The sequence below is a fragment of the Ochotona princeps genome, chromosome 27 (assembly GCF_030435755.1).
Source record: "Ochotona princeps isolate mOchPri1 chromosome 27, mOchPri1.hap1, whole genome shotgun sequence".
Lineage (NCBI taxonomy): Eukaryota > Metazoa > Chordata > Mammalia > Lagomorpha > Ochotonidae > Ochotona > Ochotona princeps.
Window position 1 is genome coordinate 27,268,971 of NC_080858.1, and position 25,557 is coordinate 27,294,527.

General features: G+C 49.3%; 1 protein-coding gene across 1 annotated transcript in view; it reads right to left on the minus strand.

Moving 5' to 3' along the window:
* Positions 1 to 388: 388 nt before the first annotated feature.
* The window catches only part of SCAF11 (SR-related CTD associated factor 11), a 54,447-nt gene continuing 29,278 nt past the window's right edge, over positions 389 to 25,557 (minus strand). The window contains exons 5-16 of the mRNA XM_058655703.1: positions 24,173 to 24,250; positions 18,691 to 18,791; positions 15,229 to 15,293; positions 12,310 to 12,359; positions 12,059 to 12,162; positions 11,231 to 11,332; positions 7,795 to 7,901; positions 4,243 to 6,768; positions 2,371 to 2,726; positions 1,314 to 1,529; positions 865 to 984; positions 389 to 706 (exon numbers count right to left, since the gene is read on the minus strand). Of these exons, the coding sequence (XP_058511686.1) occupies positions 560 to 706; positions 865 to 984; positions 1,314 to 1,529; positions 2,371 to 2,726; positions 4,243 to 6,768; positions 7,795 to 7,901; positions 11,231 to 11,332; positions 12,059 to 12,162; positions 12,310 to 12,359; positions 15,229 to 15,293; positions 18,691 to 18,791; positions 24,173 to 24,250 (3,972 nt within the window). The 3' untranslated portion in view covers positions 389 to 559. The remainder of the gene's footprint in view (positions 707 to 864; positions 985 to 1,313; positions 1,530 to 2,370; positions 2,727 to 4,242; positions 6,769 to 7,794; positions 7,902 to 11,230; positions 11,333 to 12,058; positions 12,163 to 12,309; positions 12,360 to 15,228; positions 15,294 to 18,690; positions 18,792 to 24,172; positions 24,251 to 25,557) is intronic.

Below are 25,557 nucleotides of genomic sequence, written 5' to 3' on the forward strand. Positions count from 1 at the left end.
TGACTCACACTGTGACCGTGCCTGCTTCTACCACAGCCACTCACTCAGGTACGCTCTCCAAGAACACACATGAGGATCCCTGCAAGTGGCTATTCTACTTCATCTTAGAAATATTTTCATGATAACACAATATTTGCTTTCTATAATTAAAACAGGAGAATCATAAAGGTCATATTTATTTCTTAGCCTGACAGAATAAATGTATTATATTTCTTTTTCAAAACCAGCACGCTGGGATATTCCTACTGATGGGCTCCACCCTGCGCGCGTAGGCAGCACATCTTCCAGCAGCCAAAGCCTCACGGGCCCTGTGACAGCCCCGCCGGCCCCCATCTTCCTCCTCTACCTGCAGGGCGGAAGGGTAGCAGGGTGGGGAAGGAGAGAGAAGTTGCAGTGTAGAACTGTATTTATTTAGAAGAAATCAGGATCTCCTACATTAAAAAAAATAATTTTATCAAAACCAAATGCCAATCACAGCCACGTGTGATTCCCAGCCAGTGGTACGAGCTGAAACTGCACTTGGCAGAGATCTTGAGCCGTCCTCGACGGAGCGTCCCCCTCAGCCCACGTGTTTCTCAGTGGACACAGCTTCTTCCAGAGTTTTCTTCTGGCTCCCCTTCCGTGAATACTTGTATTTGTCTACGTAGGCTTTTACCAGATTGGCCACTTTCGTAGAATTTACTTCTCCACTCTTACTGTGACACACCTGGGAAAGGGGCGAGAATGCAGGGAGCTCACAGGCGCAGCCCACGCTCCGTGCTCCTTCCTCACACACGGAAACGCATCAGCAACTGAAACCCACGCCTCCTTCCTGAAAACAGGCGGTTACCGAGCGCGTGCAGCCACGCCACTGAAGCCACTTACTTTATCCACTGCTTTCCGTACAATCTCCTTATATTCTTCCTTCGTGATATCTTTATTTTGGTAAAATGGCTTAATGGCCAATTTTACCTCCTGTGCAGCTTTCTCTTGAATTTGTAATTTCTGATGAGAAGAAAATGTGTAATTACTATTTGTCAATCACATACCTTCAAAACATTTCTTTAAAAGTATGAAAAACAGGGAATACTGATATTATAAGGATCTCTGCAGATATTAGAGAAATATAAAATACTTATGAATACATAGCAATCACTTCCAAATTTATAAAATATTACCAGTAACTCATTGAGTGGTGCATCTAGGCAAAATTCTTCAAAAGAGTAACAGCATTTAAGCTCCCAATAATAAAGCTGCCTCAGGCTTGCCAACGGAAAGCTGGCGCTTGCACCTTGGTCCGACACGGGGCAGGCTGCTCTCAGCCCAGCACTCACCTTGTCTGTCTCGGAGCTGTCTGCACTGGCTTCCACCGTGCCACCTGCTTTGCTGTCTGCCAGTTTCCCAGCGTTAGACGCCCTGCCGTGGCCAGACGACGAAGTGTTCCCAGCACCTGGTCCCGGAACTGTCCCCACGCTTCCTGGGGCTGCTGGCGGGGCGGGCAGCACGGCTGCGCTCATGTTGCTGCTTCCATGAGACGCACTGGGAACAGCCTGCAGCAGAGTGACTGACCGTTAGTGCAGGGCTCACACCCTCACCCGCAAAGACCGCTAAGCACACAGGCTGCAACTCCGCTGCTGAGGAAAGAGGCATGTTTCCAGGACATTTACGTCAAAAGGGCTATTTGATTAACTTATTTATTTCAAAGGCAGACGGACAGAGAATCTGTCACTGTCAGTCACTCCTCACATAGCTGCAAGAGCAGGGCTGGGCCAGGCATCAATGGAGGCCTCTCCGGTGACGTCACCTATGCCTCCCAGGAGCACGAGCAGGACGTGGTTCGGGAACAGGGCTCCCACATGGGATACCCTTAAAACCCGAAATATGTCAAGGCCACTTGGAAATGAAGTACAGCCAGTAATGTCCTGGAGGGAAGTATGCCTAAAGCCCTGTTTGCTCCAGGCAAGGAAAGCCTCACTCAACACAGGAGGCAACACGAGAGCTAGGAACTTCCTGAAGGGCACACCTGCGCCGAGCAGGGTGTTGGTCCCCACACTCCAGGGACCGGGCGTCGGGCCTCTGCCCTCCTGTGCAGCCAAGCACAGTGCTCTCCCACGAGGCTGCCGCCCACCACCACCCCACCCTGCCCCAAAGCCCGTGAGAAGGATAGGGCCGCCCTGGAGTCCAGCTGGGCTCAAGGCTTTGCTCTTCTTCATCTAAGAACCAGTTTGGGTGCAGTAAGAGCCTTGGGAACGGCCCTCGTGGTTTCTTCTGTGGAAGGAGGGCAAAGGGAACGCGACCCCACGGCCGCTGGATGCAGGGAAGGCCCTCGATGCAAACCAAAACCCTGGGAGCCCACAGCAGCTGTGCTGGGGCAGAGCTGTCCCGACATACCTGCAGCTGCTTCCCCTCGGGCTGGGGGGCCGCGTAGCTGACCTGCTGAGCCGGCGGAGGCGGGGGCGGGGGCGGGGGTGGTCCCTGAGATGTGACAGTAGGAGCGGCAGCCACCTGCAGCAGAGGCAGCCCGGCGTGCAGGTGCACCGGCAGCTGCGGGTGCATGGGGAAGGGGCCACGCTGCACGCCCAGCAGAGGAGCCGGGACCCCCACAGGGTAGGGGTACATGTTCACAGGCTGGGGCTGCATCATGCTCACGGGCGGCTGCAGGGGCGGCTGCAGGGGCGGCTGCAGCGTGGTCAGTGGCAGCTGGGAACCATCGACTTGTTGGCTTGTTTGGTCTTTGAGGTTACAATCTAGCAAAGGAAAAAGGCTTGTGAAAACACCACACTGTCCATCCCTGTCAGCAGAGACGCGAAGCAGCACTGCGCATACTCAGCTAGGACTCGGCCACACGCGCCTGGCAACCTGCACCTGATTCCAGCTACTTCTAAGTAACAGGGAACAATCTTCCAACTAGATCTTCCACCAAAATTATTCTCAAAAGTTCTTGCAATAACATTTATCAACATCTGCAATCAGCACTTTAACAGGTAAAAGTAACATACAGTATTTATCGCACACAGAAGCATCTCAAAGTCATTATTTTTGTCATAAAAACGGAAGACACTTTAGAATCTGACAACCAACAGAGTTGGGGCCAAGAAGACACAAGTGCCTACACCAACCCACATGACACACCCTGACCTGTGGCTACACCAACCCACATGACACAACATGACCTGCGGTCTACACCAACCCACATGACACACCCTGACCTGCAGTGTACACCAACCCACATGACACACCCTGACCTGCAGTGTACACCAACCCACATGACACAACATGACCTGCAGTGTACACCAACCCACATGACACACCCTGACCTGTGGTCTACACCAACCCACATGACACACCCTGACCTGTGGCTACACCAACCCACATGACACACCCTGACCTGCAGTGTACACCAACCCACATGACACACCCTGACCTGCAGTGTACACCAACCCACATGACACACCCTGACCTGTGGCTACACCAACCCACATGACACACCATGACCTGTGGTCTACACCAACCCACATGACACAACATGACCTGCAGTGTACACCAACCCACATGACACACCCTGACCTGCAGTGTACACCAACCCACATGACACACCCTGACCTGCAGTGTACACCAACCCACATGACACACCCTGACCTGTGGCTACACCAACCCACATGACACACCCTAACCTGTGGCTACACCAACCCACATGACACACCCTGACCTGTGGTCTACACCAACCCACATGACACACCATGACCTGCGGTCTACACCAACCCACATGACACACCCTGACCTGTGGCTACACCGACCCACATGACACAACATGACCTGTGGCTACACCAACCCACATGACACACCCTCACCTGTGGCTACACCAACCCACATGACACACCCTCACCTGCAGTCAGTTGGGGTTCAGGTTGCATTAGTTTATTACTTTTTAAAATTATATTCTCATTTTACCTGAAAGGTAGAGTGATAGAGCTTGGCTAGCACTCACTCACTCCCTGAATGCCAAATGGGCCAGGCATAAGGCAGGAAAACAGCACCCACTCTGGCATTCCCATCCACTGCCATTCACTCCTCCATCAATTCAGGTCTCTAGTGGGGGGGTGGCAGGAGCCCCAAGACGTCAGCTATCACAGCTGCCCTCAGGACGTGCCAAGATGGGGACAAGGGCCAGGATCCAAGACAAGGAACCAGGCGGCATGACACTACAGGTAATTACCACCTCCACGCACACACCCACCGTACCACGAGCAGAGAAAACCTTACCCTGGTCTGCTGTGTCCTCCTCCTGTCGTATCCATGTCGACTGCGAGCCCGAGGCACTCCTCCCGCGCCGGGAGTAATAATTCTGCACATCTGCGGGCAGCGTCTTCCGCACGGCCCAGCTGGACGCGGACGTCCATCCGGACCTGTCTGCCGGTGTGTCGAATGAGAACTCCGGCTCGCTTTTCCGCTTATAGGACTGCTGGTCTGCAAATCTGAACGACTCATCCCCTGAACTGTTTGAATTCCCTGAGAGCAGCTTCCGACTTTGCCGCCCGTTTTCACTCTGATCTGTGTGAGCAAAATGGCCTCGGTGAGCGCCTCTGCCTCGGCGGCCCCTACCCCGGTTAGACAGCCACCCGGAACCAAAGTTTCTATTCCAGAAACTCCCTGAATTCTCACTCCGATTTTCTTCCCAGTGAAACTCCTGTGACTTCTCTGGGTGTCTGGTCCTGGGATCAGGCCTAGAGTTTATTCTTTCTGTCACCCAACTGGGGCAGTCATTCCTAACTTTGTCAGGACAACCTGGGTCATCAACACCTGGGTTGAGCTCATTTCTTTCTTTCCTCGTATTTTCTCTCTGCTTCCCGGGGTCGTCCTTTCTGTAGCGACCACTGCCCCGTGGGCATCGCCAGCCATCACTGGCCCACCTGTCTTTCCACCGGGGAGAGTAGCCGTGCCTGTCGCTTCTCCCAGGCAAGAAGCCCTTCCTCTTTGTTCTGGATCTTGACGGCGACCGCGAATGGGATCTGGACCTCGACCACCTTCTGCTGCCTCTTTCTCTCTCCCTGCTGCGGGACCTGGACTTCTCCCTGGAGGAGGAGTCTTTCCCTTTGGACCGAGAGCGCCTGCTCTCCCTGCAGGGATCCCGTCTTGGGGACCCGGAGCCAGGCCTCTTGCCTTCCCGAGCACTCTCTCTCTTTGGAGACGGGGACACATCCTTTTTTGGGGAGTGAGAGCAAGATTTCCTACGCCCCCTGGCGGACTCTTTCTGAGGAGCCGGTGACGGACACGCCTGGTCTTCTCTCCCCGTTTCTCTCCTGGGAGAAGGAGACTGCACGCGCTTCTTTTCTTGAGCAGTATCTGTGCTGGGAGACCACGTGGTGGACGGGGAATGGAACCTGGATCTTCGAGCACGGGGTTTTCTGGCCTTCGCTGCTGCCTCTACAGGGCTCCCAGCTGGTTGAGATACACTGTCAGCCTTGTCACTGGCAGCATCAGGAGGTGGCATGTCATTTGCAGAACCGTGTGCCACGCATTCCTCACTCAGCTGCTTCGAATCAACACTTATCGAAGGTTCGGTTTCAGATTCATTGCGGTCACTGCAAGGCAAGTCGCAGCCCACGGGCGCCGTCTCGCTGGTCTCGCTGGTCTCCCCGCCGCCTGTGGCAGGCAGCTGCACACGTGGGGGAGCCTCAGCCACAGGCTCAGCCTTTCCTTCTGAAGACGTGTCCAGCTCAGCATTGGGATGATTCTGTAAAGAATTCTTCTCGGACTCCTGCCCAGTAGAACCTTCGCGCTCGGTTATTTCAGCATCTCCACTTCCTGCGCGCGCCACCAGGGGACCCCCCAGGCTCTCGCCAGACTCTGGGTCCCCTGCCTGTGTGACTTCTTCCTCTGCAGACTCTCCCACAGGCTTCTCCAGGAGCTCTTCTGGTTTCCCTGGGGGGTCTTCCCGATCGACAGCACTCAGCAAAGCACTCGGTAGCCCTGTGTCCTCAGGAGCAGGCACGGGCTGCTGGCCTTCCCCTGGCACCTGTGAGGGCGCACAGCCGGCTTCAGCCTGTGTGGTGGAGGCTGCAGATGCCTGCCCTTGACTTTCCGGCACCTCGCCTCCTTCCTCAACTGGACAGGGAGATGTCCCACTTTCTGAACACTCGACGGCAGCCTCTTCACCTCCACCCGCAGGTGTCATCAGGTCCTCCCCAGGATCTGCTGCACGTGCTGTGGCCTCTGCACGCTCTCCCTGCTCCTGAAGGTCACAGTGCTCGGCATGGTCCTCGCAGCCCTCCACGGGCTCACCAGGGCTTTTCAAGCCTTCAGCAGCTTGACCGTCTGCCTGTGCCTGCTCAGCACTGGCACCCGCCTCCACGTCGGATGGGGCTTCTCTCTCCGGCACAGGTGGTGCGGCCGGCTCTGCTGTCTCTTCACCCACTGAGTCCCCTGCAGCCTGTTCTTCAGGAGGTGGGGCAGAGCTCCGAAGTTTCTTCTTCCACAGAGGCGGCTCCCGTCCCCTCCTGGCGGGCTTCCGCTTTGCAGCCTGTCTCGCTGGCTTCTCAGACTCAGCTGCAGAGGACGCTCTGACAGGAGGATCACTGCCACCTGGCGCATCGCAGCCAGAGCCACTGGACACGGGAGACTTCTGGGCGGGGCTGACCGTGTCCACTCGGGTGTTCCGTGTGGACCTCCTCGTGGGCGTGGCTCCTGCAGACCTCCGTCTCGACCCTCTCGTAGTTGCCGCACCGGAAGCTTGCTTCTTTTCTTCTCCTTCCTGGGTCTGCGCTAACGCATATCCTTTGCAAGAAAAATCTAATAATATTTTAAAAATTATTTTTAATGTGCTTTACTGTCCTTTTCATTTGCAGGATCAAATAATAGCTTGGCATTAGCTAATATTTTTTAATTAACTAATTTCAGCATAATATCTACAATAGAGTGAAACAAGATACTTGAGAATCAAACTATGCAGCATGTAGAACTACTGACATCTCACAGCAGCGCTGGCAGCTCCCTACAACAATAAGAAAGTAACTGGTAAGCAGCTCACACTGCCTGGAACTTAAAGGAACTGACCAAATCCGATAACTGCTCTTTGTTAGGCAAAAGAAAAAACTGTCAAGTTTGTCCATGAAAAGGGCTCAAACCACCTGTCCATTAACTGATGTTACTTCGAGAGTTCTCACGGCTTGGCTCTGCAGGCCTTCATCAGAAGGACGCCCGTACACTTCCTTACCGCCTCAGCCTGCCAACTCTGCACCACCATGTTTTTAGCAATTTTTTGATCCACAATAAAATGGTACGTATTTTTCTGTGTACAGTAGGATGTTCTGGCACATAACATTGTGGAAGTGCTAATTCTAGGTCTCTAGCGTGTAATGTCTCCCCTCTGTACATGACCATCTGGCCAACAGTGCTCATGCCACACATCAGAGCTCTCCAACTCAGCCCTGCCCGCGTCCGCGGACCAGCACCCCTTAACACCAGCCCTAACTCCTAAGGCAAGGCAAGCACCTTCCCACCTGGACTTCTGCAAGGGCAAGTCTGACTGGCCACAGCAAGGGAAGACAACACCTGACCGCCCTTCCTGCGCCTGGCTCCGCATCACGCTGTCTAGTGCAGTCCAGGCTCATCCATGCTCATGCAAGTGACAGGAGTTCCTTCTTTTCTTGACTGATAATATTCCAATCCATGAATATACTTGGAACATTTTTTAAACTGTGTAAGTATTTATCAAAATTACTAGGAATTACTATACCTTATTTTACAGTTTTTAATACTCTTGTCTCTTATAAAATCAGTAGCAACAATTATAACAAATTATTTCATTAAGCTTACCAAAATTTTCAAAAGAAGTGGAATGTGTTGGAAACACAGCTCTAGGCAGTAAGGGGGAAATGACAGGGAGGCTCCCTGTCTCGGTGCCCCAGGGTGTAAAGCCAATTCTGAAAACACAAGACAAAATAAACACATTTCTGTCTAAACGGCTAAGAAAAATCAGCAATTTCTAAAATCAATTCTCCAAAACAGGTTAAAAATATGAAGCACACCCCAAGTATCTAAAAAGTCAATTCTGGTTGTTAATGATGTAAAGATGGCTACCAAACAGTTACATACTGACTGCTCTGACAGGCAAAGAGACACATACGTAAAAACAAAGCCAGAGGCAGACAGACAGCTCCCATCTGCTTGACTCAACTGGCACTGGCAGCTCGGCTGCAGCCCGGAGCAGGATGCCGACTCCAGGACGCCCACGTGGCGCTCTCCTGACTTCCAGCAGAGTGTGTGGTAGCAGGAAGCCATAAATGAGAGCCAGAGCTGGAAGCGGAATGCAGGCACGCCAATACGAGACATGGGGGGTCAAATGTCACACCAAGTAACAACCTTGAGAAAAAGTGTTTAAGCATGTTTCTCTGATAAAATACTGGCAAACAGATGAGGATAAGCTAATACAAAAAGATGTTTCTGTTTTAAATACTACAATTTAAATTGTGAGGAATGACTTCTAGGGGATTTCCAGAGACAAGACCACAGTATTTTCAGGTAAGCAATTCTTTTGTTAAAACTTTTACAAACTTCTCATTCATTCCTTTTTTATTTATTTATTTAAAAAGCAGAGTCAGAACTTCACCACCCCTCACAACATTTGAGAGCTGTTGAGGGCAGAATCAGGAGTCCAGAACTCAAGCTGGGTCTGTGACAAGGCAGTAGGGAGCCCGGGACCAGAGCCATGCCTGCTGCCGCCCTGGCTGTGCGCACACGGACGGGAAAGCCACGGCAGAGCCAGGCCTGAGCAGGCGCCGAGAGACGGCCATCGCAGCAGGACCAGAGCCATGCCTGCTGCCGCCCTGGCTGTGCGCACACGGACGGGAAAGCCACGGCAGAGCCAGGCCTGAGCAGGCGCCGAGAGACGGCCATCGCAGCAGGACCAGAGCCATGCCTGCTGCCGCCCTGGCTGTGCGCACACGGACGGGAAAGCCACGGCAGAGCCAGGCCTGAGCAGGCGCCGAGAGACGGCCATCGCAGCAGGACCAGAGCCATGCCTGCTGCCGCCCTGGCTGTGCGCACACGGACGGGAAAGCCACGGCAGAGCCAGGCCTGAGCAGGCGCCGAGAGACGGCCATCGCAGCAGGACCAGAGCCATGCCTGCTGCCGCCCTGGCTGTGCGCACACGGACGGGAAAGCCACGGCAGAGCCAGGCCTGAGCAGGCGCCGAGAGACGGCCATCGCAGCAGGACCAGGGCTGCTGCACCTTCCATTCCAGTCACCACCACTGTGTAAAAACCCAGCTTGGTCTCTGTGTGCACATCTGTTGCAGCCCCTTCTTGAATGAGGACCCAGTCACTTCCCCAGACAGCATCTCCCTCTTCCACATCCTCTGCCCCTCTCCAGGTGACCCGAGAGTCACCAGGCAAGCCTGTGCTATCTGTGTCTCGCGAGAATTCCTTATTCTGAGGATGGAGCCCCTTTAAAGCGCCCAGCGTCTGGACAGACCTGTTACAATCCTCCACAGTTTCTGCATTCCCACCTGCTGCCTTTGTCAGCTCCTTCAAGTCCTCTCTGCTCAGTTTAGGACTCCTGACAATAGCTACTTCATTCAGAGTAAGATAAGGTTCGGGAAAGATTGAAAATCAGTGTGTGGGCTTCTATCAGCACGGGCGGGCTCAGGGGGCTTGGGGATGAGGCTTTGCAGGGGCCTGGGGTTCACGCCCAGGCAAGCAGAGCCAGCCAGGGGGTTTCCACATGTGCCTGATACCAGGTGGTCAGGGTGGGAGAGGCCTAGGTTAGTACACTGGCATGGTATGCTGGTGGACTGGCTTGGGATCTTGGGTGGACAGAGGGGTAGCACTCTGGGTCAGAACACATGCCAGGAACTTGGGTTCCTAGTGGGCAGGCAGACCTCCTGGCAAGCATGCTAACCTACCGGAAGACTGGGCTGGGGAACCCATGCACTCTCGGCCGCAGGGACTGTGGATTAAGCAGGGAAGAGGGTGTAAGCGTGTGGGAGGGCGCAGGACCACTGAGGGAGTATGCTGCAGGTGACGAATGACTTCTGGGGGCCTTGCATCGACAAGGCCACTGTACTTGTAGGTGAACAAGGGTGCCGAGTCCAAGCACGTTAGAGGAGGGAACCTGGAGGACCTTTCTGGGTCAAATCAATGCACCCGCCCACATGGGAAACCTGAGCTGACCTAGTTAGTACTGACGACCAGTGACCACCACCCACCAGCGCACACTAAAGCTAGGGCTAGCTGCCTGCCTGGCACGGGTACATCACAGTACCCACCAGTGAGTGTCAGAACAAGGGTCAGGTCACATTGGGCTGGGTCATGACACTAACCAGCATGTGAGAGGACCCAGTCCAGGGGCAGATTCTGTAGGGATATGTGGGCTCATCCCTGTGGAACTGTAATTTGCACTGCTTACCTTGAGAGCTGAGGGCGTTGGTGGGCTGAGCTAGGCAAGACCACAGAAACCCGCACCACACACACACACTCATGGGGACTGGACTGGGAAAAGGCCGGCTAGGTCAGGCAGCAGCAACTGCAAGTGCACCCCAAAAACAGGGTGTGGGAAGGGCTGGGCCAAAACACAAAGGCTGGGCAAGGGCCAAGCACCTGCTGGCGCGTGTGAAAACGGGGTCTGGGGGTGGGCCTGGAGGAGTAACTTGGGGAACTTCCGTGGTGATTCAGGCCTGTGTGTTGACCAAGGCAGCTCCACTGTCGGCAAGTGTTTGTGGTTTAGTTCCGGGGGAGGTAGGCCACGCAGAACAACAAAGATGTCCTGGCTGGGTTGTGGCTCCCACTGGTCAGCACAAAAGCCAGAATGAGGGCGGCAAACCGGGTTGGACATGACTGAAGTACACACTGGCATGAGTGTGGACTGGGTCTGGGGTGTGCCAGACTAGACTAGAATCCAGGACACAAGGTCATCCCAAGAGCAGAGTGAATGTAGGTTGGGCTTGGCGAGGTCTCACCACCACTGAACCTGTGCAGGCAGAGCAGTGGACACATGGGGTGCCCGGTCAGGACAGGCCTTGGTATCCAGTGTTGTCCCTTTGACTCAATCCAGCACAGAAACACCTACACAAGGAAACACGCTATGGGGATGCTTCACTGGGGGCATTTCAAACATCAGAATTCTGTATGACTTTACAGAACACTACTGAAGGAAGAACACTACTGAAAATAAGGTATGCCCTGCACCCAAATATTAATGTTATCTGTGCTCATATTAGCAAATTAACACTTTAATAAGCCCCCATTTCTTTTACCTTCCAGTTCCAAGGACTGCATCAGGAAACCACGACATTCCCAGCTCTTGTCTCTTGTGCCTTATCACGTCACTGACTTCGCTGACTTCTATAAATTCTGTACTAAAAGACGAATTGTGCAACGTCATAAGAACACCCAGTACTTCTGACAGCAGCTTACATCAGGAACAGTAGTTTCCCTCGAGCACGTGTTAACTTCAACACTTTCATAATCAATCCATTCTTAAAATGACATTTTTATATCAGAAAATTAGACTTACTAAAATAATTGAAATTTCAAAAGTTATTTCAGATTAGGAGCTTGAGAAAAATCATAGCTGCAAAAAGTGACAATAAGGCAGGGCATACTTCGCTCAACCACAAAATGGCTCTAATGGCTTTTCAAAAGGCTACGTAGCTAGAACGGGCTCCCTGCTCCCTGCCAAGCTCTGAAACCTAACCACATCACTTTATTCTGACTAGCTGGTTCAACTAACTGTGGGATTTCCAAAGCCAACGTAACCATTCCGTTTACACAGACCAACCTCCCTGTGAAGGCCCCGTCTTCCGTCCATGCACAAAGCTTCTTTAGAACTTACTTTCCTAAGACAAAGCTCAGTGCAGAGACGGTCACTGAACAGGAGACATGCTCACACAGCAGCCAGCTCTGTCTGCAGTTAGTTTCTGTTCCACAAACCAAGCACACAAGTTTAAACACCAGCACAGGGGGAGGCGGAAGAGTGGGCTTCATAATGTTCTTTGAAACCCAAATTTAAATTTCCACCAAAACCTAACTAAAATGCTGAAAGCAAGTATTAACTGTATCTGTTAAAAGTAGAAAATACTAACCAGTAGGCTAGGTAGGTAAGAGAAGCCTCTCCAGTGTAACCGTCCGAACAGAAGACACTGGAGACACAATTTCTGAAACTTCCACACTGATTGGTTCGCCGCGGCTAGAAAAGTAAGACACAATTAAAGAAAGAGCAAAAAAAAAATACCTCCATAGCATGCACACAATAGTCACACAGCATTTTGATACACCCGAGGCACTACAATCAGGCACTAGAACCGTGAGGTGTATTTCCACAAACCTCATTTACCTTTGCCCCTGCATGCTCCTTCACTCCTGCTTCACCGTGTGGAGAGGTTCCTACACAAAGACACAGAGGACCTGGTTACCCGCGAGCAACACTGCTCCCAGCTGTGAACTAGCACGTACCAAGGCTGCATCTCAAAGAGCAGGATTTTCATCTACACACTGTTCGTGAAAGTCTCCCATCTTACCTTGTTACACCTAAAATACAACGGAAAGTGCGAGTCTGCCCTGTAGCAGGACGGGGAATCGCAACACCCAGACACTGGGATTTCCAATTCTAGTTAACAATTTCTGCCATTCTGCCTAAACCTTAGCCACCTTGTCACCAAAAGCACACAAAAATCCACGTAAATTATCATCAACACTGTCCAGCTTCTCCCAGGAAGAAACACCGGACCTCAGAAGTTCAAGACCGAGGGAGTTTTTCTCCACACTGTCGGCTGGGCTGTTTCACGTGCTGAGAGACTTCTCGGGTACTTTCACACCGACAGGCACACAGGACCAAGCACTTTAAGCAGACAGGCCTTACACAATGTTAACCTTTTAATTAGAAAATTTTAAGTTAGCTATCCAATCACTTTTTTTAAGATTTATTTATTTTTATTGCAAAGTCAGATAAACAGAGAGGAGAGAGAGAGGGGAAGATCTTTCATCCACTGATTCACTCCCCAAGTGACCACAATGGCTGGAACTGAGCCAATCCAAAGCCAGGAGCCAGGAGCCTCTTCCGAGTCTCTCACACCGGTGCAGGGTCCCAAGGTTATGGGCCATCCTCGACTATTTTCCCAGGCTGCAAGCAGACAGCTAGATGGGAAGAGGGGCTGTCAGGATTAGAACTGGTGGCCACATGGGATCCTGACACATTCAAGGTGAGGATTTTAGCCACTAGGCACTGCACCGGGCCCCAGCTATCCAATCTTCAGTTGGATTAAGGCATCCTGTAGAATGTCTTAGCGTGGCTTCAGATGTCAATTATTATTCTAAGTAAAAGAAAACCTCAACTCAGAATGAGTCATACATTCTTATAAATGGCCTCTACTAATTTGCTATTTTACTTTCTAAAATCAAGACCAGAACAGAGATACAGAATTTTAAAAAAGAAAAAGAAAAAAAAAAAAACCACTGTGGTTATAAAACTCATATTAATAAATGAGATTATGCCAACCTTCTCTATAGAAAATTTATAGTATTATTTTATCTCCCACAACAATCAGACATGGGCCCAGCACAACTGCTCATTTAATCCTCCCTCTTCAAGCACCAGGATGCCATATGGGCACCAGCTCATGCCCCGGCAACTCCACTCCCCATCCAGCTCCCTGCTTGCGCCCTGGGAAGGCAGTTGAGGACGGCCCCAAAGCCTTGGGACCCTGCACCCATGTGGGAGACCCAGAAGAAGCTCCTGGCTTCAGCTCGGCTCAGTTCTAGCCTTTGCGACCACTTGGGGAGTGAACCAATGGATGAAGGATGTTTCTCTGTAAACCTGTCTTCCCAAGATCATGTATCAGATCTGAATCTTCACGCAGAAGCTCTCAGCAGGAAAGGGTGACTGTCCAGTCAGCACAGAGTGAAAACACAGGCACGTCTGCATGCAGAATTGTTAACAAAAGGAACATTCTTTTAATTATTTCAGTCCAGAGATCAAAACAAAGTAATATTTAATTCAATTCCAATGTAACAGAAAATTATCAAAGGTAATTTACACTTAATAATCTGTGACTCAAACCCCAGATCTTGTTAGTACCAATTTGAAGAACCAACAAACCCAATCTGATGTTCAAAATGTATAAAAAAGGTATTTGCTTTTAAATACAGTAAATGCATGACTTTCCTAGTTCACTAGTTTATCCACCCCTAGAAAGTCCTCTAAGCTGGCCTGGACCTCAGACACTCACTAAGGAGTTATTCCAATATTCCTCCCTGGACCCGGCGCCATCCCTTCTTCCTCACAGCTCATGCAGTTCGCGCCGGCCTAGCTATCCACCAATCGGATGTAACCTGGCATTCCACCTGAATCCCACCCCAATCTTCCACCCCTCCCCAACCCCGCCCACTCGCCAATCATCCCTAGGCATTCACCTGCAGGCGCCAACCCCCTGGGGGCCTGGCCTCAATCCCTCCCAATCCCCACCCCCTACACCTGGCAGACAAAAAGGCCCCCCCCAGGTGCGGCTCGCTCTCTTTCCCTTCTCTTCTCTCCCCTTCTTTCCTGATTTTCACCACCTCTACCCTGTTCCTGCTCCGTTGGAATAAACCTCCTAAGATACCTCGTTGCTTCTGGTGATTTCAGCTCACGGTAAAGAACCAGGTAGTGGGAATTAGCTGCGCATAATAATATCGTAATATCCTATGGACTAGAACTCTGTCAATCTTTTTAAATAACTAACACTCACCTCCTGGCTAACCAACAGCTCTAAGGAAGGTGCTGCTCAGCACAGAACCAAGGGCAGCCTCAGCAGACGCAGGGCCGGCTCGCCACAAACCATACCTGGGGCTCACGGGGCTTTATCTGCTCGTGGAGTAGGCCAGAAGCGCAGCTCAGGGTCAAACCACTACTGGCTCCTAGAATTTTGAGGTGAATGTCCTGTTGCTACAGATTTCCCTTGCTACAAGCTACTGGCCTACAGGCATTGCAGCTCCTCTTCCCTCCGGTGCTTGTACTACAGCCCTGAGGTCAAGAACAGTTAGGGTGCCAAACACCAAGCAAACCAACTGGGAAAACTGAATACCATTCCCAGGAACACACACGCCTTCCACCCAGCTGAGCAACAACAAATGATTGCAGGAAACTCAAGTTCAGACACAAACACTGCACAGGACTCTACCACGTTCTGTGCTCCACTATTCCACCAGCTGCTGTGTTACTACTGAAATCCTGGTGCAACCACTCAACTCAAAACCACACGAGCAAAAAGCCCCTCACCGTGTGTCACACTCGAGCCATGATCTCCTGCACTCAAGACACCTTCCTTTCCAAAGATTCCTCTCCTGTAAACATCAAAAAAAAAAATTTGATATTAAGAGAAAATGTTAATTTTGCTCACTGGTTTTAGATGAATTATCCATCCAAACAGTATCTTATATACATGCGTTTTATTAACTATCCTGAAAGCATGCTAAATGGTTTAATTAACACTCTCACAAGCTCCCATCCGACATTAAAATGTCAGCCAGAATTTACACAAGTTTTACCACCTTGGTCTATGAACAATTACCTATCTTTACCTTTTCTTCTGATATCTGCCAATCCTGCTTTCTTTACCTTCTTCCACTATTTCTTAAAACTCCGCATCTCTTTCATCCTTTCTGTAACACTTACTTTAAGGCAGAGTGACAAAGAGGGAGACAGAGAAGTCTTGCATCTGCAGTTCAGTTCTGAAATGGCTACAGCACCAGGCTGAAGGCAGCACTCAGGAAACCCTTCTGCTCTCTTGTGGTCAGCACCGGGCACTGGGCCATCTGCTATTTCCCAAGTGCACTGGCAGACAGGCAGACCAGGATGCCAAAGGAACTCTAACATGGGCTGAAGGTGTCCCAAGTAGCTGGCCCAAATCCGAGTCTTTAAGCATTACTGAGTGTGGCTGCCAGGTCGGTACTTAGCCCAGAAGAAACAGCAAAAGAGCTGCTGGGGTCTGGAGTGCTAGCCTACTGGCTAAATTCTCCCCTTGCATCTGCCTGGATCCCATATGTGCTCCAGTTTATATCCCAGCTGCCCCGCTTCCCATCCAGCTTTCTACTTTGTGGCCTGGGAAAGCAATAGAGGATGGCCCAAGGCCTTGACACCCTGCAGTCACGTGGGAGGCTCCGGCTTCAGACTGGTTCAACTTCAGCTGTTGCAACCTCTTGGAGAGTGAACTAGCTGATGGAAGATCTTTCTCTCTGCATGTCCTACTCTCTGTGTATCTGCTTTCCCAACAAAAAATTTAACAATAAATCTTAAAAAAAAGAAAGAAGGAAAAAAACAGAAGAAAGAAGGGAAGGAAACAAAGAAAAGCAACTAAGCAGCTGCTACCGTTTCTAAAAGGGACATCGGAAAATCCTCTCAAGAGTGGTGGGGTTGGGTCAATATGGTTGGGCCACCTGTGATGGGCACAAATCAAAGTTCAGCCTTTAGACCCAGATACTCCACTTCCAACCCAGCTTCCTCTGAATGCGCCTGGGAAGCAGTGGATAATGGCTGAAATGCTTAGGTTCCTGTCACTCAATTGGGAGACCCCCGATGGACTTCCTAGTTCCTGATTGTGGCCTGGTCCAACGCCAGCAATTGGGCTCAACTGCAGCACCCACAGTGAGAGTTGAGACGTGTGGCAGCCTAGGTCAGGACAGGCTAGAGCATCTGATGGCAAAGGCCAAGACAGGGGATAGGCTATGCCAGGCTGGTTCAGAGCAACCAGCACAGGGTGCAGGACAGGCTGGCTTGGGCTGCCAACACCAGTCAGTTCACATCAGGGCCAGGACTGGGGGCTGGCTGGCCTAGGCTAGATTACAGGACCCACTGCTAAATGCCAAGGTGAGACAGGCTATGCCAGACTGGGCCGCAGCTCCCATCAATACATGCAAGACCTCTCAGGGCAGGGGTATCGGGGGGAGTGTGAGCTGAAGGGCCATGAGAATTGGGACAGAGGGCAGACCAGGCCAGGCTGGCCTACAACACCCATTGGCTTACATATGGACTGGGTTAGGGGGAGAGCCAAGCTGGACTAACCAACTATATTCACGGGTGCATCCATGAGCCAGAGTAAGGGCAGGCTGGCTGGGCTCTGCCACAACTTTAACTGGCAAATGTCGGCAATGGGAAAGTCCTGTCAAGCTAGACTGCAGAACCATCTGGAAAGTGCAAGATCCTGGATTGGGAGTGGGCCCAGTAGAGAAACTGTGGGCACCCTTCTAATGAGCTGCAGCTTCCATTGGTGAGCATGAGAACCAGGGCTGGGGGTGCACTTGGCTGGACGGGGGTAACACCTGCCAGCCTAAGTGTGGTCTGGATAGTGGGGTCACTTGGACTGAGCTAGGCAGCAGCAACCATTGATGTGTACGAGAGCCAAACGGGATGTGGACAGATCCAACCAGTCTGTTGCACATACCATCATGGGCAGGAGCCAAGGCTGGAGATGGCTTGGTGGGGGTTACTGGGGGTCACTCCAACTATGGTGTGCCTGAGGACCAAGTGTGCAGTGGACAGGGGGGCTGGGACACAGCATTACTGTTTGCAAATGAGATGGGGCTGTGGACAGAAATAACCCGGCAACTGCAACCAGTAGTGTGTGTTGATTGATATGGGTGATAGACTGAGCTGGATCTCACACTGGCTGGTATACACAGGAGGCAGGTGGGGTCACCTCAGATAAGGTTTTTCGGGTACTTCACCACCAACTGGACCACTGGATGCAGAACTCAAACCACAGGGGATATCACAGGATCTATGGTCTAACCATGTGCATGTGAGTGAACTGGGCCTCCTAGGCTGCTGAAGCCAGCGCAGCAGACGGCATGCCTAGATGCCACATGGGAGACAGGACAGCTCATTGAGGTCGGTAGGGGATGTCTAGCCCCATGGCAGAGGAGGGGGGGAAGATCAAATTGGACAACTCTCCCAGCCTATCTTTAAAAGAAAGTATCTGGGAGAATGGAGACCTATGGTAGATAGCCCTAGAGCATTACAGCTCAAAAAAGACACATTTTAACTATATTAACTTAAGTACTAACATCAACTTCCAGTATACTACCTATACTCCATTTAGTTCAAAAGAGTATGCTAAATACCTATTAAACAAAAGTATTAAGAAGCCCTGTATTTCTGGAGAAATGTGTTAAAGTGGAGATTTTAACCCCAGAAACTACACAGCAGAGTTTTTAAACATCAGTGTCACAGTGGGTAGCAGTGCCTGCAGCAACCCAGGCAAGCCGGGGAGGGCAAGGAGTTTCCGCTGGAACTCCTGGGAGAACCCCCAGCTACCTCCACGGGTGGTCCGTGTTGCCCATCCGTGCTCCTCCAGGCGGGGCCTGAGAGCACCAGTCACCCTGTCACTACCTGTCACTGCTTTGTGCAAGGGAGACAGAAGGGGAAGCACTGAAAAATTCAGCAACTTTGGATCTAAGACATAAGGAAAAATAATTGGAGGAAAAATTCATTTTAGCAAAGACAGAATAGAGCTCCCATTATAATCTGAGATTTCAGTTGATCCTTCCTTAAATTTCCAATTGAGTACTTTCAAAGAAATAACTGAACACATGTAAGCCATACCTGGCATGTTCTTCTCAGGACACTCCCGTGCACTGGTGAGTGTGTGCTGCACTCACCTTGTTTGCTCCGAGGACACTCCTATGTGCTGCTAGATATCTGAAATACTAACATTGAGTCCCACTTGTAAAGATAAGCACTAACCTTATAGAACTTTTACAACTTTCATAACAGGAAAGCTGTTCCTTTAAAAAGCCTTCATTTTTCTTGTCTTTCGTTTCTCTCTGCTGCTTTTTTACCTGAATCTATGAGAAAAACAAAATCACATATTTAGAAGCATAATTAAACAACATGGATCTTCAATTCTCCTTTGAACCACCAAAGGAAATAGAAGGTATAATCAAAGCACATATGCTAACTCACCCAAGCACTCAGCATTCCGTTTTTTAAGATTTATTTATTTTTATTACAAAGTTAGATATACAGAGAGGAGGAGAGACAGAAAGGAAGATCTTCCATCTGATGATTCACTCCCCAAGTGAAGACAATGGCCAGTGCTGTGCCGATCCAAAGCTTGGAGCCTGGAACTTCCTCTAGGTCTCCCACACAGCTGCAGGATCCCAATGCTCTGGGCCATCCTTGACTGCTTTCCCAAGCCACAGGCAGGGAGCTGGATGGAAGCAGGGCTGCTGCGATTAGAACTGGCGCCCATATGGGATCCCTGTGCATTCAAGGTGAAGACTTTAGCCTAAACAGACCTATAACGTGCACTGAGATTGAATCACTAATTAAAAGTAATTAAAGCCTTCCCAACACAGAAAAGTCCTGGCCAAGATGGCTTAACTGATGAATTCTACCAAACGTTTCAAGAGGAACTTACCTCAATCCTCCACCAGCTTTTCCAAATAGAAAGAGAGGCAATCCTTCCAAACTCTATGAAGCTGATACCACCATAATACCAAAGCCAGATAGAGAAACAACAGAAAAAGAAAACTACAGACCAATATCCTTGATGAACATAGATGCAAAGATCCTCAATAAAATACTAGCCAACAGGATCCAACAGCACAGCAGGCAGATCATTCACCAAGGCCAGGTGGGAGTCATCCCAGGCATGCAGGGATGGTTCAACATCCGCAGAACAATAAATGTGATACATCACATGAATAAAATGAAAAATAAAAACCATATGATCATCTCAATAGATACAGAAAAGGCATTTGATAAAATCCAACACCACTTCATGCTGAAAATCCTAAGCAAGATAGCCACAGAAGGAACATTCTACAACACAATCAAAGCAATTTACGAAAAACCCAATGCCAGCATCACACTAAACGGAGAAAGATTGAAAGCCTTCTCACTAAAATCTGGACCTATACAGGAATGTCTACTGTCGCCACTACTCTTCAATATAGTATTGGAAGTCCTTGCCAGAGCCAGTAGGCAAGAAAAAACAAGTAAAGGAATCCAAACTGCAAACAAGGAACTGAAATTATCTCTACAACATGATTCTCCACATACGAGAACCAGAAGACTCAGTCAAGACACTACTGGAACTCATAAGAGACTTTGGCAGGGTAGCAGGATACAAAATTAATGAACACAAGTCAATGGCACTAGTGTACACAAATAATCCCATGGAAGAGAAAGAAATTGTAAGTACAGTCCCCTTTAAACTAGAGGAGAGGAATCTTAACTACCTCAGAATTAAGCCAACTGAATATGTGGAAGACCTCTACAACAAAAACTATTAAACATTAAAAAAGAAAATTGAAGAAGACCTTGAAAAACGGAGAAACTTACCATGTTCCTGGATTGGCAGGATCAACACCAAAATGACCATACTACCAAAACCAATACAGAGATTCAACGCAATCCCAACCAAAACCCAACAACATCCCTCTCAGAAACAGAAATGATACAAAAGTTCATTTGGAACCACAGAAGACCATGAATAGCCAAAGCTATCCTGAAGAATAAAGATCAAGCTGGAGGAATCACAATTCCAGACCTCAAGACATACTACAGAGCAGTGGTCATCAAAACAGTCTGGTACTGGTACAGAAACAGAGAAGATCAGTGGAACAGAATAGAAACTCCAAAAGGGAGCCCTCACATGTATACTTAACTAATCTTTGACAAGAAAACTGAAAACAATGTAGGCAAAAAGCCTGGTCTATTCAACAAATACTGTTGGGACAACTGGATAGCAACCTGCAGAATAAAGAAGCAAGACCTGCACCTGTCACAGTATACAAAAATCAGCTCTAAATGGATCAAGGACCTACATCTACACCCAGAAACCATCAAACCATGAAAGGAAAACATAGGAAGCACTCTCCAAGACAGAGCAACAGGGAGAGACTTCTTAGAAAAGACACCAAAAGCAAAGGCAATCAAAGCCAAAATCAACCAATGGGACTACATCAAACTAAAAAGCTTGTGTTGTACACAGTAAAAGAAATAATTAAAGTGAGGAAGCAACCAACAGAATGCGAGTGATAGGGGACTAATATCCAGGATTTACAAAGAGCTTCAGAAACCCAGGGACAGTAAAAGAAAAAAACAACCCTGTGAGAAAATGAGCAAAGAAAATGAACAGACATTTTTCAAAAGAACAGATCCGAATGGCTAACAGACATATGACAAGATGCTCAGGCTCCCTAGCCATCAGAGAGATACAAATGAAAACCACGCTGAGGTACCACCTAACTCCAGCGAGACTGGCCTACATTCAGAGCTCAACTAACAACACCTGCTGGTGTGCATGTGGGGAGAAAGGTACCCTCCTTCATTGCTGGTGGGAGTGTAGGCTAGTACAACCACTGTGGAAATCAGTACAGAGAGTGCTAGAATTGCAAATAAACCTGCCATATGACCCAGCTATCCTGCTGCTAGGAATATACCCAACAGAAGTGAAATCTGCATGAGAATGGAATCTGTAATCCTATATTTGCAGCAGCACAATCTACGATAGCAAAGACATGGAAACAAACCAGATGTGCTTCCAAAGAAGTGTGGCTGAAGAAACTGTGGTACATCTACTCCATGGAACATTATTCAGCTACTAAGAAGGATGAAATTATGCCATTTACAGCTGGGTGGTCCCAACTACAGACCATAATGCTCAGTGAAATGAGCCAATCACAAAAGCACAAATACCATATGTTCTCTCTAATGTAAGGAAACCAGCATGGAAAGCTTAACTTCAATAACCTGATCCATACTGTTTTTTTTTTTTTTGGCTGCATCCCACGTGTTTTGATGTTTTTATTTCAGTTTCATTCATTCCAAATACTTTCTTTTCTCTTGTCAAATTCACCACTGGCTCATGGATTACACGGTAGCATCATTTTTCCCAAGAGACTTTTGTGTTTCCTTTCTGTCACCCATGCTGGTTACTCAGTGGTGCGTTTTTTTCATGGTGCTGTAATTTGTTGATGTTGTTCTTGTTGTGGCTGTTCTAACTCATACCAGTTGTTGACCTTATGGAAATGTATAGTGATGGAGGACTGGGATCTACCATATCCAGACGTGAGGGTACAATGCAACATGCATTCCTGCTTCCAAACAAAAGACGGACTCCCAATGAAACTGTTGGACGTGTGTAGACAACGGGACGCTGGACTGTCTAACACTGTCTGTATCAGCAGTGTCGGGGCACACTTAAATAAGAGACTGATGGAATTATGACTCCTCATGAAGAACTATACTATTGTAGCAACTTGGAGAAAACCTGTCAGGGATGGGAGTTTGGTGGGGAATCCTAAATAAAGTAAAATAGAAAGATTTATTTATTTTTATTGCAAAGTCAGATATACAGAGAGGAGGAGAAACAGAAAGGAAGATCTTCCATCAGATGATTCACTCCCCAAGTGACCGCAATGGCCGGTGCTACACTGATCCAAAGCTTGGAGCCTGGAACTTCCTCCAGGTCTCCCACGTGGGTACAGGGTCCCAAAGCTTTGGGCCATCCTTAACTGTATTCCCAGGCCACAGGCACGGAGCTGGATGGGAACCAGGGCTGCCGCGATTAGAACTGGCATCCACATGGGATCCCAGCGTGTTCAAGGCGAGGACTTTAGCCACTAGGCCAAGGCGCCGGGCCCTCAGCATGCCATTTCAAGGCATAGGCTTAGTGTGCTAAGCTCTGGGGAAATGAAACAAAGAGGTGCCTGTGCAGAGATTAAGTGCTCACAATGGATAGGAGCGCAAATGAATGCACACAGTGGCACTGAGGTGTCACAGGTGTTAGCAAGTAAATGATTTAGGAGTTACTCTTCAACAATGACAGGAATCTAAGTAAAAGAATGTTCTAGACAATAGAAAAAATATCAAGTTAAAATGCACTCAGGGCCAGTGCAAGCAGAGAGAAGCAGAGCAGGGTGTGAAGTTGGTGCAGTGTTAGGACCCCATGCAATGATCCTGGAGCCAACGGCTCGTTCATGAGTAACAGAGAGCAAACAGCGCCTATGAAGGAAATGCGTGAGATAGCAATCTTTATTTGGGAACTTAACTTTGTCAGTAATGTGGGAAATGAACTGACAGGTAACAGTTACACATTTACAACAAACCTTCCGATGTGAATCATTATGGTTGAGCTGCAATCTTCTTTGCAGCTTACATCAAAACTCAACTGGTGGGCCCGGCGGCCTGGCCTAGCAGCTAAAGTCTTCGCCTTGAAAGCCCCAGGATCCCATATGGGCGCCGGTTCTAATCCCGGCAGCTCCACTTCCCATCCAGCTCCCTGCTTGTGGCCTGGGAAAGCAGTCGAGGACGGCCCAATGCATTGGGACCCTGCACCCGCGTGGGAGACCCGGAAGAGGTTCCTTGTCCCGGCATCGGATCGGCGCATACCGGCCCGTTGGGGCTCACTTGGGGAGTGAAACATCGGATGGAAGATCTTCCTCTCTGTCTCTCCTCCTCTCTGTATATCCGGCCTTCCAATAATAATACTAAAATCTTAAAAAAAAAAAAAAAAGAAAAAAACCTCAACTGGTAAAAATATATCCAAATAAGCTAGAAATACCTAGAAAACAATGTTTCAGTAACACGCACTACTTTCACGTCCGACTTCCCGCCTCCTGTGGAAACAGTTCACTTTCCTGTTGAGGGAATCACACACACGTATGTGCTGAGGGTCCTCATTCTCAGCCACGTTCCAGACAGGACCTATTTGTAACAGCTCAAGAAACTCCTTCCTCACACATTCTACTTAAGCGCCACTCCTCTTTATTTGTTTTGTTTCCTTCTAAATCAACAACTAATATCAATTACAATGATACATAAAAGGCATCAATGAGGTAATCAATATTTAATAAAGGTACTATTTTACATTTAATTTCACTGATTAATCTCAAAATTATACTATTTTTCACAAAAAAATAATTTTGGGAAGATGTCTGCGTTTTTTAACTTAAAAAATGTGTTCAAAGTGCTGTGCCATTATTAAACATTTATAAAATACAGAAATCTTCACACTAAGATAAAAATTTAAGCAGAAATTAATGACAGACCAAAACATTATTAGAATATCCTCAGAGACATTCATGACTGGTCACGAGGGCTGTGCCTCAGCCCCAATCTGGTCTCAACCTCCTGGGACTTGGACCGACCAGAACCCTAGTAAGAACAACGTTCTTAACTCACTTGACATAGCGCTGCAAAACAGAACCTGGCTTACCTTAACACAGCCTTCCAATATGCTGAATTTTAACACCGCCTCAAACGGTTTTCGGTCAATAGGACATGAAGCCAGGGTCTGAAAGAATGAATGACAAATTGTATCTTTATCAATGTTTCTTTATAAAATATCAAGATTAAACTATACTACTAAGATGTCCAGTATGCTAGATATTGGCAGACACACTGATGAGAAAGGCACCACTCACATCCAGAACCAGGGAACACACACTGCTCCTGAAGCATCCCCTGGAGTGACCAAGCCTGGGCGGGCACCCACAGCTCTCCGACGGCCAGCTGGCATCCCCTGGTGTGACCAAGCCTGGGTGGGCACCCACAGCTCTCTAATGGCCAACTGGCTTTCCCTGCTGTGAACAAGCCTGGGCGGGCACCCACAGCTCTGTGACGCCCAGCTGGCTCCTGGCTTCAGAAGGCGCAGCTCTGGCAGCTGCGCCGTGTAGGAAGTGGGCCAGCAGACGGATGGTCCCTCTGTCCCCTCCTCTCTCTATTAACCTGTCTTTCAAATAAAAGTAAATAAATCTTAACAAATTCCAAAGATAACAGAATACAGGCAAACTTTGTTATTCCTCAAGAGGGAAATGCAACCTCTGCCTCTCTGGACTTCAGCACTCCTCAAGACTGGCAGACGCCAACCAAGGGAGGAAACAAAGCACCCACCTTCACAAGGTTACAACATCAACCGACACTCCCCACCACTCTGAGAAGCAGGGGGGATTCTACAGAAAAATGCTTCATCCTAACTCACAGGAAGTGCTTCAGAGACTGTTAACAAAGCATAATGAAGAGTTTTACTTTGGTGCAATAAATCTGACAGACATGGATATGAGGGGGTCATGAAAAAGATTCTAGTTGGGCCCAGTGTGATAGCCTACTGTCTAAATCCTCGCTTCACACGCACCAGGATCCCATACCTTTATAGGAAGACACCACAATGATAATTCTAATTCAAAGAACTGAACACCCTAACTGTGTGATGTTTATGACACTGTATGAAAGCTCCGGGACTATGTCGAACATGCTCCACATGAGGGATCCTAGGACGACATTGTGTGGCCATCCCCCATGCCCGGGTACTGACCGTACAACCTGTGGGGGTGCACCCCCATGCCCAGGTACTGACCGTACAACCTGTAGGGTGTACCCCCATGCCGGGTACTGACCGTACAACCTGTAGGGTGTACCCCCATGCCCGGGTACTGACCGTACAACCTGTGGGGTGCACCCCCATGCCCGGGTACTGACCGTACAACCTGTAGGGGTGCACCCCCATGCCCGGGTACTGACCGTACAACCTGTGGGGGTGCACCCCCATGCCCGGGTACTGACCGTACAACCTGTGGGGGTGCACCCCCATGCCCGGGTACT